The sequence below is a fragment of the Dictyostelium discoideum genome (genome assembly GCF_000004695.1).
Source record: "Dictyostelium discoideum AX4 chromosome 2 chromosome, whole genome shotgun sequence".
NCBI classification, from domain to species: domain Eukaryota; phylum Evosea; class Eumycetozoa; order Dictyosteliales; family Dictyosteliaceae; genus Dictyostelium; species Dictyostelium discoideum.
The window spans coordinates 1,421,724-1,436,723 of NC_007088.5; the positions used below are offsets into that span (position 1 = coordinate 1,421,724).

The following is a 15,000-nucleotide window of genomic DNA, read 5'->3' on the forward strand; positions in this document are numbered from 1 at the left end:
ATACATTTACATTACCTCGTCCACCACCAAATATAGTTTGGACCAATACAGCACATCAAAAAGATCATGGTTTACCATCAACTCATACAGCATCAGCATTTGGTTTAACTTTTTACTTTTTAATTTATACTTATTTCCTTTTCCCAACAATTGGTGAATCTTTTAATATTTCACTTTTATCTATGTTTTTTATTGTATTATTTTGGTCAACAAGTGTAATGTTTAGCAGGTAAAGTTTTTTTTTTTATTTTATTTTTAAATCTATATAAAAATAAAAATAAAATATATATATATATTAATTTATTTATTTATTTAGATTATATAATGGTCATCATACACCAATGGATGTTATTGCAGGTTTAATTGTCGCAATTACATCAATATTAGCAACAACATATCAACTTAGATATTTTATTGAAGGAATGGTATTATCTGAAACCTTTTTATTTGGACCAATGCTTTATATTGCAATTTTATCAGCAATTTTGTTTTTCCATCCACAAGCAAACACTGGACCAACACCAGCATATCCAGAGACTGGTTTGGTTTGTGGTGCAAGTTTAGGTTCTTTAATTAGTTTATGGCTTCATGCTCAACATCCATGTCCATTAATGAATCAAGAATTATTATTATTAGAAGCTAATTATGATTCAATAGTTTCAACAATTCATTCAATTCCATTATTACTTCATGGTAGTAGAATTTTAATTGGTTTGGTTTTAGTTGGTATAGCAAAAGTTTTCTCAAAGAAATTCTTTTTCTTTGCTTATGATTTGGTAATTAGAGCAAATACAAATAATGAACAATCTCAACCAATCACTACAGTTTCATTCGATCCAAATAAAAAGATCATAGTCACTCCAACAATTGAAGCTTTCTCAAAATTGTTTGTTTACACTTGTGTTAGTTTCACTATCGTTTCAATGCCATACTTATTTTATTATTTAAATATTCAAACTTCTGCTGATGTAACAAGATATTATTAGGAAATTTAAAAAAAAAAAAAGAAAAAAAAAAAGAAAAAAAAAAAGAAAAAAAGAAAAATCAAACGATTATAAAACAAAAAAAAAAAAAAACAAAAACAAAAAAAAAAAAATAAATAAATAAAATCAAACGATTAAAAAAAAAAAAAAAAAAATCGAACAAATAAAACTAAAAAAAACCAAAAAAATAAAGAATGTGTCGTGTAATATATTCCACAATTAAAACATAGTGAAATTACTATTTTTTTTTTTTTTTTTTTTTTTTTTTTTAAACACACCCCCGATATATTATTTTGGTTTTTTTTTTTATTTTTTTATTTTCTTAAATTAGGATAAACAACGAAAATAAAATTTTAGGAAAACAACGGAAATAAAATTCTAAAAATAAAACTTATTTATTTTAAAATCTAAAAATAATAATTATAATTTCAACAAACCTTAAATGATAATACAATAAAAATGAAGATTTATCAACCCTTTATAAAGTAAATATTAAAAAAAAAAAAAAAAAATTATAAAAATAATTAATCCTGATAAAATATATATTTATAGTAATTCAATAACAGTATTTTTTCAAAGGAATTCAAAACATGATTTTCTTTTAATGGTATATTATTCATTATTATTTACATCATCATTTTGTATTGGATCAGTTTTATTAGTAATATCTTCAATTAGACATTTCTTTTTAGCATTTGAGTTATTTTGGTTATTAGTAATAGCAACAACAGCAATAGTAAGCTCAGAACATTTTTATGGCATTATTAAAAATGTAATAAGGTTATGTGTTGCTGTAATTATAGGTTCAATTTTATCTTATATTTCATTTTCAATGGTTGGAAGGTCAGTTTGGCCAAATTGTTTTATTTTTTTTGTAATTTTATTATTAGGAACTGGTAATTAAAATTAAAATTATTATCATTATCATTATTACCGTATTTTAATTATATTAATTATTTTTTTTAAAAAAAAAAAAAAAAAAAAAAAAAAAAAAAAAAAAAAAAAAAAAAAAAAAAATCAGGACCAATGATGACATCAAAACTATGTCCATTTTATTTATTTAAGTTTGTTTTTTTAACTTATTATTATTTAACATTTGAAGATACATTTAGAAAAGAATTTTATTCACCAATTGATAATTTACTGTTTACATTAGGATCAGCTGCTTCATTTGGATCGTGTTTATTAACATGTCTATTGTTAAGAGCACCATTTGCAAATATTTTATTTATTCAAACTTCAAATACTCTATTAAAAAGATCAATTTCTTATATTAAACAATTAAAATTACAAACAAATTTAGTTTTTTCAAGAAATAATAATTTTAAAATTGTAATATATTATTATTTTTTTATTTTAATCAACCAATAACCAATTTTATTTTTTAAAAAAAAAAAAAAGAGATATTTGTATATTTTATAATCCTAATTATTTCTTTTTTTATTATATAAAATAGTATTATAGAGATATTGATGAGAATAGTAAAAGAAAAACAAATGATTTGATTTTAAAATTACAATTCCAACATCAAGATTATAGTGAAAGGTTAAATCATTTAGATCAAATGTTAAGGTATTTTTTAAAAATTATTATTTAAATTTTAATTTAAAATATTAATAATAATAATTATAATTATAATAATGAAAAATTTAAACTAAATTTTTTTTAAAATAATTTTATATTTATTAGTGATAGTAAAAAAGAATTTTGGGCAAAAAACTATATTCAACATTTTGAAAGAATTCAAATTTTATTTGAAAGAAATTTAAAGAAATTAATTGCAGTTGGACTTAAAATAAATGATGAAATTGATGATAAAATTAGAAATCAGATTGAACCAATAATACCTCAAGTTAATATATTATTTGATGAAATTTTAAAAATTTTTGAAGAAATGGGTAACCAATTAAAATATAAATTTATACATACAAATAATAATGATAATTCTCAATGGTTTAAAAATACTATTGCAAGTGATTATTATAAGAATTTAGATAAAAGGGATGAAAATTATCATTCATTTTTTTATTGTCATTTGGATTTTGTTTATAAAATCAATGGTTTAAAAGATATAAAAGAGAATTCATTAGAATGGAATCAAATTAAAATTAATAAATCATTTGAAATTATTGATGAAACAATATCTAAAATTGATCAATTATTTGAATCGATTTTTAAAGAAGCACCATTATTTAATCCAAATGTTGATAATTCGTTATCAAAAGTTTATATATTATTAAAATGTTTTAATACATTTTGTTTAGAACAAAAATTATTATCAAAAGAAATATTTTTAGTTTCATATCATAATAGTTTAAATAGGAATAAACCACAAGAATATTTAGCAATCGTTGCAACAATTAAAAGAATTTGGAAATATACTAAAACTTATAAACAAAGAAAATTAGAAAAATTAGAAAATGAGAGGAATACTAATGAAGATACCACACCAATTAAAGAGAAATTTAAATTATATTTTATGAATTTTTTAAAAGATAGAATTTTATATAATTGGCAATTTACTATTAAATATTCTTTAGTTAGTGCAGGTGGTGCAGTGGCAATCTTTGAAATTAAAAAACATACAAAATTTCAATTATTTGAAATGTTAAATTGGATGTTAAATGCATATATTGTAACGGCCGGACCAGATATCGGAGCATTGGGAGCATTAACATCTGTTAGAGTAATCGTTTTAATTATTGGTGGATTTCTTGGATATGCAAGTATAATAATTTGTGAATTTGGTGGAAATGATTCATCAAAAGCATTAATTTATATTGGATTTTCATTTGCAATTATATTTCTATTGGGTATTATTTTAAATTTTCAAATATTTAAAGGAATGATAACAAATATAGTTTTCACATTTTCAGTTGTTTCAATTCCACTTTATGAAAATGGTTCAAATATAATTTTTACACTTTATAGAATTGGATATGTTGTACTTGGTTTCATTTTAGTATTTATCTTATCAATGATAATACCATATTATGATTATAGAGAATTAGAAAAGAATTTATTTAAAATACCATTCTTAATAATTGAATTGGTTGATTACTTTTTTTATTACAGTTTTGAACAACCAATTCATGAATCAAATAAAACACTTTTATCAATACCTTATAATGAAAATAATGAAAATTATGTTTTCAATAATATAGATTATAATAATTTCAGTCATGTAAATAATATTAATAGTGAAAAAAGTTTTAAAATCTCTGAAATGATAACAATTGATCAATATAAATCAGTCTTTAGTGAGAAATATATTAACCTTAGAAGAATATTCCCAGCTCAAAGAAATTTATTATTAGATTCAAAATTAGAATTAATATTTAAAAAAAGTGAATTTAAAAACCTAGAAAATGATTTATTATCAATTCAATATTTTCATGATTTATTTGGAGTTTTAGAATTTGCATTTGTAGAATCACATGAAACTCATATTAGAATGATTGGAAAAGAAACCAGAATACAAGCTAGACGATTATTTGATGAATTGGAACTATCATCCACTTTATTATGCCACATTCAGGAGGAAAGGGATAATTTAGGTAGAGTGATTAGAAGTTCATCATTACCTTACATTTCTCAAAAAAGGGATAACGGGATTGATTTAATGAATCAATTAATTGACCATGTTAATTCACAAATTTCAAATTATAATATACCAACATTAGAAAAACATCAATTAAATGCAACACTATTTGCACTACATAGTTTTGTTAAACAATATCATTTAATATTCAAGAAATTAATATTAAAAAAGGAATCTATGGTTAACAATAGTAAAGTTTTCATTTTAAATAATAATAATTATAAAATTAACTCAAATATGATTGATGTTAAAGAAAGTATATTTCTAAATCAATAAAAAAGTTTTATTAATTATTTAAATATTACAATTATTTATTTAAAAAAAAGTTTTTGGTTGATTAATTAAAAAAACTGGTTTTTTTTTTTTTTTTTTTTTTTTTTTTTTTTTTTTTTTTTTTTTTTTTTTTGTATTATTTTTTTTATATTTTATATATAAATATATATATTTTTGATTTGTTTTCTTTTTTTTTTTTTTTTTTTTTTTTTTTTTTTTTTTTTTTTTTTATAAAAAGTATTCAGGTGCAGGTTTTTTAGCTGGTGCACCTCTTGATTCTTGAGGAGCAGCTTCAAAGATTGCAAAGTTCTTTTTAAGATTTTCGTCGAGTTGTAAAATTGCAGCAACATTACCACATCTATAACAATAGTTTGGAGCAGACCAAACGGTGACTAATGTTTCATTAAACATATATTTGAAACCTTCCATTACTAATTGATGCGCTCTACATATAAATTCTAAATTGTTATCGTGATTAAACTTTTGAACGACATCTTCACCAAATAAGAAACCTGCACCTCTTGGACTACCATTCCATCCTGGTATATCCTCTGGATCTGACCACATTAAATCACACATTGGTCCTTCATGTGGTACTTCTTGTTTTCTATCAATTGCCCTAATCTAATAATAAAAAAATATAAATATATATTTATATACATATATTAATATATATATATATTATATATACACTTTAATATTTATAAATTGTATTGTAATTTGATGAATGATACATTACTTGATCTAAAGTATTAATTGATGGAGATAAACCACCATGAACACAAAATATTTTACCATCAACTAAAGCAGAAAGTGAGAGATAATCGAAAATCTCTGTACAATATTTCCAAACTGTAACACTACCATACTTTCTAACGCATTCTTCATAGAAACCATAGACTTGAGTGATTTGTCTAGATTCATGGTTACCACGAATCAATGTAATTCTATCTGGGTATCTAACTTTTAATGCCAACAATAATAAAAATGTCTCTACTGAATAAAATCCTCTATCTACAAAATCTCCCATAAAAAGATAATTGGTTTGTGGACAATCTCCTCCAACTTTAAAAAGTTCTTTTAAATCATAGAATTGACCATGAATATCACCACAAATCTAGATAAAAATAAAAATAAATAAAAAAACAAATGAATTAGTTTAAAATTTAAGGTAGTGGTTTTTTTTTTTTTTTTTTTTGTGTGTGGTTGAAATTTTTTTTTTTTTTTTTTTTTTTTTTTTTTCTATTAAGGAAAATAAAAAAAAAAAATAAAAAAAAAAATGTATAAATGATTTTAAATGACCTACAGTTACTGGTGAATCTACTCTTTGAACATTTCCTTCTTCTAAAAGGATTTCTCTTGCTTTTGAACATAATGCTCTAACTTCACTCTCTTTGATGATTTCACATCTTTTGAGTTGTTCAATTTGTCTATCTAAATCGGATGACATCTTATTTAATTAAAATTTCTTGATTTTTTTTTTTTTTTTTTCTAAAAAAAGACTATATAATACACACAAGAATTTTTAATTTATTTGTTGATTAGCTGATTGAGAGATTACAAAACAAAACCTTTTATAGTAATATTATTTAAATTTTCAAAATCTTATTTTTTTTTTTTTTTGTTTGTTGATTGTTTTTTATTATTATTATTATTTATATATTTTGATTTTTCTTTATTTTTCTTTATTATTCTTTTTTTTAAAATTGATTGGTTTATACAATTGGCACAAAATAAAAAAAATATATAAAAATAAAAATAAAAAAAGTAATAATAAAAAAAATTGATATATTTTGAAAAAAAAAAAAAAAAAAAAAAAAAAAAAAAAAAAAAATTTAAAAAAAAAAAAAATTAAAAAAATTTTAAAAAAAAAAAAAAAAAAAAAAATGAAATAAAAAAATAAAAATAAATAAAAATAAAAAAAAGTTGGACTCATGTGGAAATCGACACAACATTAAGATATCATGCCCAAAGAATTATTTATTTTTATTTTTTTTTTTTTTGGAAATCAAAACATAGTGGAAAAAAAAAAAAAAGGCAATAACAATAATAATAATAATAATAATAATAATAATAATAATAATAATAATAATAATAATAAAAATAATAATAATATTAATAATAATAATAAAAAATGATCTTGATTTAATAAAGATAATAATAATAGTTGAAAGATAAAGTAGATCCAATATTTTTTTATACGAAATTGAATCATACCTTAATTTTTTTTTCAAGGTTTGGTGTTTTTTTTTTTTTTTTTTTTTTTTTTTTTTTTTTAAATGGTAAAATCTTTTTTTTTTTTTTTTTTTTTTTTATTATTTTTCTTTTTCTAAAATAAGATATTTAACCATTTCTTAAAAAAGTAAAAAACTGTGTTAGGTTTTGTTAGGTGAAAATATGGTATTTTTTAATCCCCAAAAAAAAAAACAAAAAAAAAAAAAAAAAAATTAACTTAAAAACCACAAATTTGTGTTTTGTGACCACTTTTTTCAAAAAAATAAAAAAAAAAAAATACTTTTGAATGAATTTGTGTATCTGTCTATAATTATTTTTCTTTTTAATTTTATTTTTTTTTTTAATGTTTTTTTTTTTTTTATTTATTGTTTAATTTTTTTTTTAATTTTTTTTTTTGATTTTTTTTTTTTTTTGATTAATTAAAGATATACAAAAAAAAAAAAAAAAAAAAAAAAAAAAAAAATATATATATATATTTTTAGAAAAAAAAAAAAAAATTTTAAAAGATTAAGAGAATGGACTTACGATATTTACTCTGCCACGGAGGTCAAATCCATTTTAATGATTTTAATTATAATAATAAAATAAAAAATGAAAGTGATTTCCATAATTTCTATAATAATAAAAATAATAATAATAATAATAATTTTAATAATAATAATTTTAATAATAATACCAATAATTTTAATAATAATTTTAATAAAAATAATAATTATAATAATTTTAAAGATAATCTAAAAATGGGAGAAATTGAAGATAAACTAATTGAGAATTTCACTAATAATTTTAATAATAATATTAATAAAGTTATTTTTAATAATAATGTAATTATTAACTTTAGTAGTAACCAAATCGATAAAAATAATAATAATGAAAATTTAAATAATCAAATAATAGATTTAACAAATAATAACAATAACAGTAATAATAATAATAAAAATAATAATTATGAAAATAATAATAATGATAATAATAATAATAATAATAATAATAATAATAATAATAATAATAATAATAATAATAATAATAATAATAATAATAATAATAATAATAATAATAATAATAATAATAATAATAATAATAATAATAATAATAATAATAATAATAATAATTATAATGATGAAAAACGAACCTCAAATGAAAATATTCCAATACTTAAAAAATATGAATCTCCAATTAAATTTTCAGAATCACAATTATTACAACTTGAACAACAATTAAGACAACAACAACAAATTGATTATCAACAAACTGAACAAATTCAAAACCCTGTAAATTCAACAACAACAACAACAACGACAACAACGACAACAACGACAACAACACAACAATCCCGAGTTGAACCAAAAAGTAGAAAGAAACCATATATTAGAAGAGCACCAAGACAAAAAATTACTTTTAAATATGTTCCAAGCCATCTATTAGATCAACATAAAGAATATTTACAAAAAAAGCAACAAAAAATACAACAATACCAAGAAAAATTACAACTAAAACTTAAAGAAAATCCGAATCAATAATCTGTGGGTTTCCCAATTCCTTTAAAAATTTAAGCCCAAAAAAAAAAAAAAAAAAAAAAAATTTTCAAAAAAAAAAAAAAAAAGAAAATATCCAATGACGTGTTCAAAATCATCAAACAATCTTTTATGTTGCGATTTGGTGTTTTTTGAAAAAAAAAAAAAAAAAAAAAAAAAAATTTAAAAAATAAATTTTTAAGTGTTTTTTTGAAAATAAAAAAAAAAAAAAAAAAAAAAAAAATTTAAATCCAAAAATAAAAAGAGTTTTAAAAAAAAATTTAAAAAAAAAAAAATAAAATAAATTTTTTTATTTTAAATTCCATAAATAATTTAATAATAATTTTTTTTTTAATATTTTAATAATAATAATAATTAACACTAATGGGTATTTTTTTTTTTGTAAAATTTTAAAAAATTCAAACATTTTATTAATAATAATAAACTTATGGTAACGCGTAAATATGTTCGGTGAAAAAAAAAAAAATTAAAAAAAAAATTAAAACCAATCCGAATTTTTATTTCGTTGAAAAAACAAAAAGATTAATTATTCATTGGATCTTGTGAAAAAAAAAAAATTTCTTTTTTTTTTTTATTTTTTTATTTTTGAATTTCCCTTTTTTTTTTTTTTTTTTTTTTTTTTTTTTTTGTTTATTGTTTATTATGTTATTAATTTTTTTTTTTTTAAATAAAAATCCTTTCTTTTCAATTGAAAACATTGTTGTGTGGCTATTTTAAAATATTAATATAGTAATTTTTTAAAACCTATTTTTTAAAAGTTTCACCATTTCAAGATTTGGACACGCATTCGAATCAGATTCCCAATATATTTTTCAATTTTTTTATTATTATTCCCACCCTATTATCCATTTATAAATTATTTTTAATTTTTTTTTAAAAAATTTATTTTAAAATTTAAAAAAAAAAAAAAAAAGAAAAAAAAAAACACACACACACACAACTTTTTTTTTAATTTAATTTATTTTATATTTATTAAAAAAAAAAAAAAAAAAAAAAGTTATATTGAAAAAAAAAAAAAAAAAATTTTAATTTTAAAATAAATACCCACCCCATACATATATATATTTATATATAAATATAAATGGAATTATTACAACAATATCTCCAACAACAACAAGAAGAGTTAAAAATTCAAAGAGAGTTGCATAGTAGTGGCCAATCACAAAATGCCTATCAACAACAACAACAACTAGAAGATGATGAAGAGTATGATGACGATCAATTACCTTTATCACCAACACAAACTGAAGAATTTGATTATGACAATGATTATAACGATGAAGAATTCTACGATGAAGATGATGACTTTAAAGAAGATGATGATGAAGAAGAAGAAGAAGAAGATGATGAAATGTATCCAATAAGACAAGATAATAATATCGATGATGATGACTATGAAGAAGATGAAGAAGAGCAATTGTTATATCCAACTAATAATAATAATAATACCACCACTACTACTCCCTATACTACCTATAATAATAATAATAATAATGATATTAATAATAATAATAACAATAATACAAAATCAGAGATGACTATGATACCGACAGTATCATCTAATATTTCTTTAAATCCATTACAAATTTTGGAACAATATTTAAATACACAACAACAAATTCAACAAAAACAATTTCAAAAACATCAAGAAGAATTACAAATTCAACAATTACAACAAAATCATCCATTACAATTATTGGAACAATATTTACAACAACAACAACAAATTCAACAGGAACAATTTTTTAACCACCAAAGAGAAAATCAAGTTCCAAATAGTAATAGTAATAGTTTAAATAGTAGTAATGAAAATAATAATAATAATGTTAATAATAATAATAATATTATTAATAATAATAATAATAGTATTAATAATAATATGAATAATAGTAATAATAATAATAATAACAATAATAATGGAAACAAAAACCCTTTTTTTCTAGATGATTTCATTTATATTTAAAAAAAAAAAAAAAAAAAAAAAAAAAAAAAAGATAAAACTTATTTATATAAAAAATAATAGGTTATCGATTTCCAAATGGTTCATTTAATAAAAAAAAAAGTAAAAACAAACACAAACCCCAAAGGCAATATCCTGTTTGGATATTTATTGTAAATAATATAAAAATAAAATAAAATAAATAAAATAAAACAAAACAAAATAGTCAAAAAATAAACAATATATTTTTCTTTTTTTTTTTTTTTTTTTTTTTTTTTTAAAACAATGGATTTAGTATAGATAAAATATTTTTGTAATAATTGTTCTGTTTTTTTTTTTTTTTTGCTAAAAAAATTTTATTTTTAGAATCTAATTGTTAACCATCCATTTTTTGTAATTCGGACAACAATCTTAAAATAATAATTAAAAAAGAACACAAAAAGAAAATCATATTGTAAAATCTAAAAAAAACAGATTTTTTTTTTTTTTTTTTTTTTTTTTTTAAAAAATGAAGCCCCAAATGGTAATTTTTGATCAAAACTTTTTTTATTTTAATTCCTTTAAGCGTTTTTTGGATACAAATTAGGTAATGCCCTAAATCCCAAATAAAAAAAAAAAAAAAAAAAAAAAATTTTGAAAACCAATTTTGCCTTTTTTATTTCCTCATAATAATTTTTATTTAAAATCCTTTGTGAGGCTAAATGTATAAAAAAATTGAAAATTTGTTTGATATAATACAGCTGTTTTTTTTCATTTTTATTAACAAACTCGAACAAAGAAATAAAAAATAATAAAATAAAGGTTAATAATAATTTGAAAAAAAAAAAAAAAAAAAAAGAATAATTAATCTAACATTTTCTTATTAATTCATTCAAGTTTATTAGTTTCATATGGACCATTTGATCCATTTGTTTCATTTGATTCATCCACAACCATATTGATTTCTTTGAATTACACGGTAAGTAATCAAATCTATACTCTATCATAAAATTATCATGGCACTATGATGTTTGTGTCCATATTAGTTTTATTTTTCCAAATAATAAAAATCAAAAAATTTACTTATGTAATTATAAAATTTTTTAAAAAAAATAAAAAAATTTCTTATTTAATCATCAATGCTTCCTTATTAAGTAAAATGACTTTGTTGCCCTGTATCTGGAATTTTTTAAAAAAAAAAAGTGCCAATCAAATGATAGAGGAAAGATTTATCAATATCATTATGGTTAATGCCAATTTTTTGGATCCAGATATCAGAGAGATTATAAATCTATATGTGCACATATGACATCTAGAATGGTTTAATATATTATTAATACTTCAACAAACGAAATAAGTAACAATAGAAATTTTACCAATTATCCAAAATACACAATTCACAAAAATTTAAAATCAAAATCATAATTTAAAAAAAAAAAAAAAAAAAAAAATTTATTTTTATTTTTTAAAATAATCCCAATTGAATTTAGATATTGTATCTAAATTGAACAACAATAATAATAATAATAATAATAATAATAATAATAATAATAATAATAATAATAATAATAATAATAATAATAATAATAATAATAATAATAATAATAATAAAAAACCAAAATGATTTTTAAATTCACAAATTTTTATAATTATTTAATACCTTTGAATTGACCAGACAGACACCCCCCCCCCCCATCGATATCGGCAACATCATCACTATAACCTTGTTCTTTTATTCCAATCCAAAAGCTTTCTTGATACTTCTCTGTATCGAATATTTCTTTACCATTGTTCTCTTCATCAGTATCGTCTAAAAATAAATATTCACTTAAATCCTTTTTAAAAAAAAAAAAAAAATTGTTTTTTACACAAAATATCCCCATGAAACTTAATTTATATCATTTTGTGTATTTTTGTGTTTTGTAAACAAAATTAATATTAAGAAATAAATAAAATTAAATCATTGTTTATATAAAAATATTTTTCTTTTTTTTTTTTTTTTTTTCAAAGTGTCAAATTGAATGTTTTTACCAAATAAATTTATTTTTTTTTTTTTTTTTTTTTTTTTTTTCAATTTTTTATTTTTTATTTTTTTTTTTTTTTCACTTTTTTTTTTTTTTTTATTTTTTTTTAAATTTTTTTTTTATTTTTTTTTATTTTATTTTATTTTCAATAATTCTCAAAAGTAAACTCGAAATGAGTATCCATTTAATCAAAAAATCAACTGGTATTACAGGTTTAAAGGTTGAACCAAATGCAAGACATATTTTAGCAGGTTTATACAATCAACTTTTAAAGAAATTAGAAATCCTCCCACCAACTGCAGGTTACAGAAAATCAGCAGAACTCGAAACCAAATTCAGATTAGGTGTCATTGAAAATGAAACTGATATCGTTAAAATTGAAAATAAAATATATGCTGGTCAAATTGAAGAATTAATTGTTCAAGCTAAAAATGATTTAAAAGTTGTCGATTTAGTCCATGAAAGTAGAGCATGGGAATTACCAGACAAAAACAAACCACCAGTTGTCATATATTCAAGCAAATAAACTTTTTTTAAAAAATTTCACTTTTATATACAATATATTATTATACAAAATCAAACATAAAATAAAAAAAAACTAAAATCAATCAGTAAAGATAAAAATAAAAAAAAAAAAAAAAAACAAATGTAAAATCATTTTTAAAAAAAAAAAAAGACCTTTTGGTCGTATTAAATACTATGTTATATATTTTTTTATTTGTATTTATATTTTTGTATTTTGTTTTTTATTATTATTTTATTTTTTTTTTTTAAGAAAGAATAATCATAGTTAAAACAAAAAATATAGCGAAAAATATTGAAGGTATCATTGATGATGAATTATTTGGTCTATCTGATTGTTTTGGTAATTCGAATGGACATTCTTTTGTATAATCTTTTGGTAATGAATAAGTTGAACCACAAGCGGTTTGAGCCAAATTTAACATATTGTAAGCACCAGTTGCTCTGAAACAGTTACTCATTTTACAAACATATTGTTGACAATTTTTGAATGCACACGAATCTTGATTGAATAATAGTTGTTGATTCATTGGACATGAATAGGTTGCACAACATTGAATTAAATCACCAAATGTTGATTTACATGAACTATCAATGAAAACCTCTGGAACACAAATTCCAACTTTGTTTGCATTAATTGTATCTTTTGCGATATTATTATTATTACAAATGCAACTATCACTATAACCTTTACATGCTGTTGAATTTGAACATTGTGAACATGTTCCACTTGGTGTATTTAAAACACATTTTCCTTGACTACCACACTATTTTTTTTTCGTCAAAAAATGAAAAATAAAAAAAAAAAAATATCCAAAATTTTGTGTGAAAATATTATATTGAAAAAAAAAAAAAAAAAAAAAAAAAAAAAAAATTAGTGATGTGTTTTTTTATTATGAAAATATTATGTTGAAAAATAAAAAATAAAAAAAAAATTTTAAAAAAAAAATGGTGTGAAAGGTTCATTTGTTTTTTCGAAAATGTGAAGGCGTGATTGTGTGGGGTGCTGGGAAATATATTTGTGTGTTTTTTTTTTTTTTTTTCAAAAAAATATGTGGCAACACACGAATATTCGCTTATTTGTGCGAGATTTTTTCTAGTTTTTTTTTTTTTTTTTAATTTTTTTAATTTTTTATATTATTCGCTTTTCAAAAGGGACTAGGAAATTAAAAAAAAAGAAAAATAAAAAAAAAAATATGAAAATTGAAAAAAAAAAAAAAAAACGGTGTTGCAAATTTGAAAAAAAATAAAATATAACAAAAAACGTATCAATTTATTCCTAATGATTGTGAAAATAAAAATATCATAATAAAAATTTACAAAAAAAACAATTATTTAATTACATCACAATTTTAATAATAATATAATAAAAAAAAAAAAAAAAAAAAAAAAAAAAAAAAAAAAAAAAAAAATTTTGATTGTGCGCAGAAAGAGAGAGAAAAAAAAAAAAAAAAAAAAAAAAAAAAAAAATTTTAATAATTAAATTTAATAACTTACATATAAATTTGAACCAATATCACAATCATAGAAAAATGGAATTCTTTGAGCATCAGGAGAGTTATCACATTTTTCATTTAATTTTTTAGTCCATGGTTCTTGACAAGTTTTTGAAGTGGAACTATCAGATTGATATGAACAAACAAGATTTACATTACAATCATATCTATTTGAACAAGCACCATTAATTCCACTAGTGGCAACACAAGAGTTTACTCCACCTTTAGAAACACAATTTTCATTAAATTTACAATCTGATGGTGATTTGCATTGTTTATTAGCAATTAATGTGCAAATATTTGAACTACATGTTAATAATGCCTCTTGACCTGGAATTGGACTTGCCCAACAATCTGAATCTACACTACATCCTTGACCTGCACTATAATTATTAAAATAAAAATAAATAAAA

At 19.7% G+C, this 15,000-nt stretch overlaps 8 protein-coding genes across 8 annotated transcripts in view; 5 read left to right on the top strand and 3 right to left on the bottom strand.

The window, feature by feature from the left end:
- sppA (sphingosine-1-phosphate phosphatase) overlaps nt 1-986 on the top strand; it is a gene marked incomplete at both ends in the record, with an annotated part of 1,484 nt that extends 498 nt beyond the window's left edge. Inside the window, 2 exons of the mRNA XM_640092.1 lie at nt 1-229; nt 317-986. The exon at nt 1-229 is cut by the window's left edge and continues 172 nt beyond it. Coding sequence (XP_645184.1) covers nt 1-229; nt 317-986 — 899 coding nt within the window. The remainder of the gene's footprint in view (nt 230-316) is intronic.
- Nucleotides 987-1,442: 456 nt separating this feature from the next.
- Nucleotides 1,443-4,860, top strand: DDB_G0295821 (hypothetical protein; the record flags this gene model as incomplete). The annotated part of the gene is made up of 5 exons (XM_002649168.1): nt 1,443-1,468; nt 1,563-1,879; nt 2,005-2,315; nt 2,440-2,555; nt 2,673-4,860. The coding sequence occupies 5 exons, from the start codon at nt 1,443-1,445 to the stop codon at nt 4,858-4,860; spliced, it is 2,958 nt and encodes a 985-aa protein (XP_002649214.1).
- A 225-nt stretch (nt 4,861-5,085) lies between these two features.
- On the bottom strand, nt 5,086-6,307 carry ppp4C (protein phosphatase 4 catalytic subunit; the record flags this gene model as incomplete). The annotated part of the gene is made up of 3 exons (XM_640094.1): nt 5,086-5,481; nt 5,597-5,974; nt 6,164-6,307. The coding sequence occupies 3 exons, from the start codon at nt 6,305-6,307 to the stop codon at nt 5,086-5,088; spliced, it is 918 nt and encodes a 305-aa protein (XP_645186.1).
- Nucleotides 6,308-7,607: 1,300 nt separating this feature from the next.
- Nucleotides 7,608-8,612, top strand: DDB_G0272262 (hypothetical protein; the record flags this gene model as incomplete). Its single annotated transcript, XM_640095.1, has 1 exon — nt 7,608-8,612. The coding sequence occupies one exon, from the start codon at nt 7,608-7,610 to the stop codon at nt 8,610-8,612; it is 1,005 nt and encodes a 334-aa protein (XP_645187.1).
- A 1,096-nt stretch (nt 8,613-9,708) lies between these two features.
- Nucleotides 9,709-10,590, top strand: DDB_G0272194 (hypothetical protein; the record flags this gene model as incomplete). Its single annotated transcript, XM_640096.1, has 1 exon — nt 9,709-10,590. The coding sequence occupies one exon, from the start codon at nt 9,709-9,711 to the stop codon at nt 10,588-10,590; it is 882 nt and encodes a 293-aa protein (XP_645188.1).
- A 1,604-nt stretch (nt 10,591-12,194) lies between these two features.
- Nucleotides 12,195-12,428, bottom strand: DDB_G0272392 (hypothetical protein; the record flags this gene model as incomplete). Its single annotated transcript, XM_640097.1, has 2 exons — nt 12,195-12,380; nt 12,414-12,428. The coding sequence occupies 2 exons, from the start codon at nt 12,426-12,428 to the stop codon at nt 12,195-12,197; spliced, it is 201 nt and encodes a 66-aa protein (XP_645189.1).
- Nucleotides 12,429-12,741: 313 nt separating this feature from the next.
- Nucleotides 12,742-13,095, top strand: ndufa5 (NADH dehydrogenase; the record flags this gene model as incomplete). Its single annotated transcript, XM_640098.1, has 1 exon — nt 12,742-13,095. The coding sequence occupies one exon, from the start codon at nt 12,742-12,744 to the stop codon at nt 13,093-13,095; it is 354 nt and encodes a 117-aa protein (XP_645190.1).
- A 244-nt stretch (nt 13,096-13,339) lies between these two features.
- The window catches only part of DDB_G0272396 (hypothetical protein), a gene marked incomplete at both ends in the record, with an annotated part of 2,091 nt that continues 430 nt past the window's right edge, over nt 13,340-15,000 (bottom strand). The window contains 2 exons of the mRNA XM_640099.1: nt 13,340-13,858; nt 14,589-14,970. Coding sequence (XP_645191.1) covers nt 13,340-13,858; nt 14,589-14,970 — 901 coding nt within the window. The remainder of the gene's footprint in view (nt 13,859-14,588; nt 14,971-15,000) is intronic.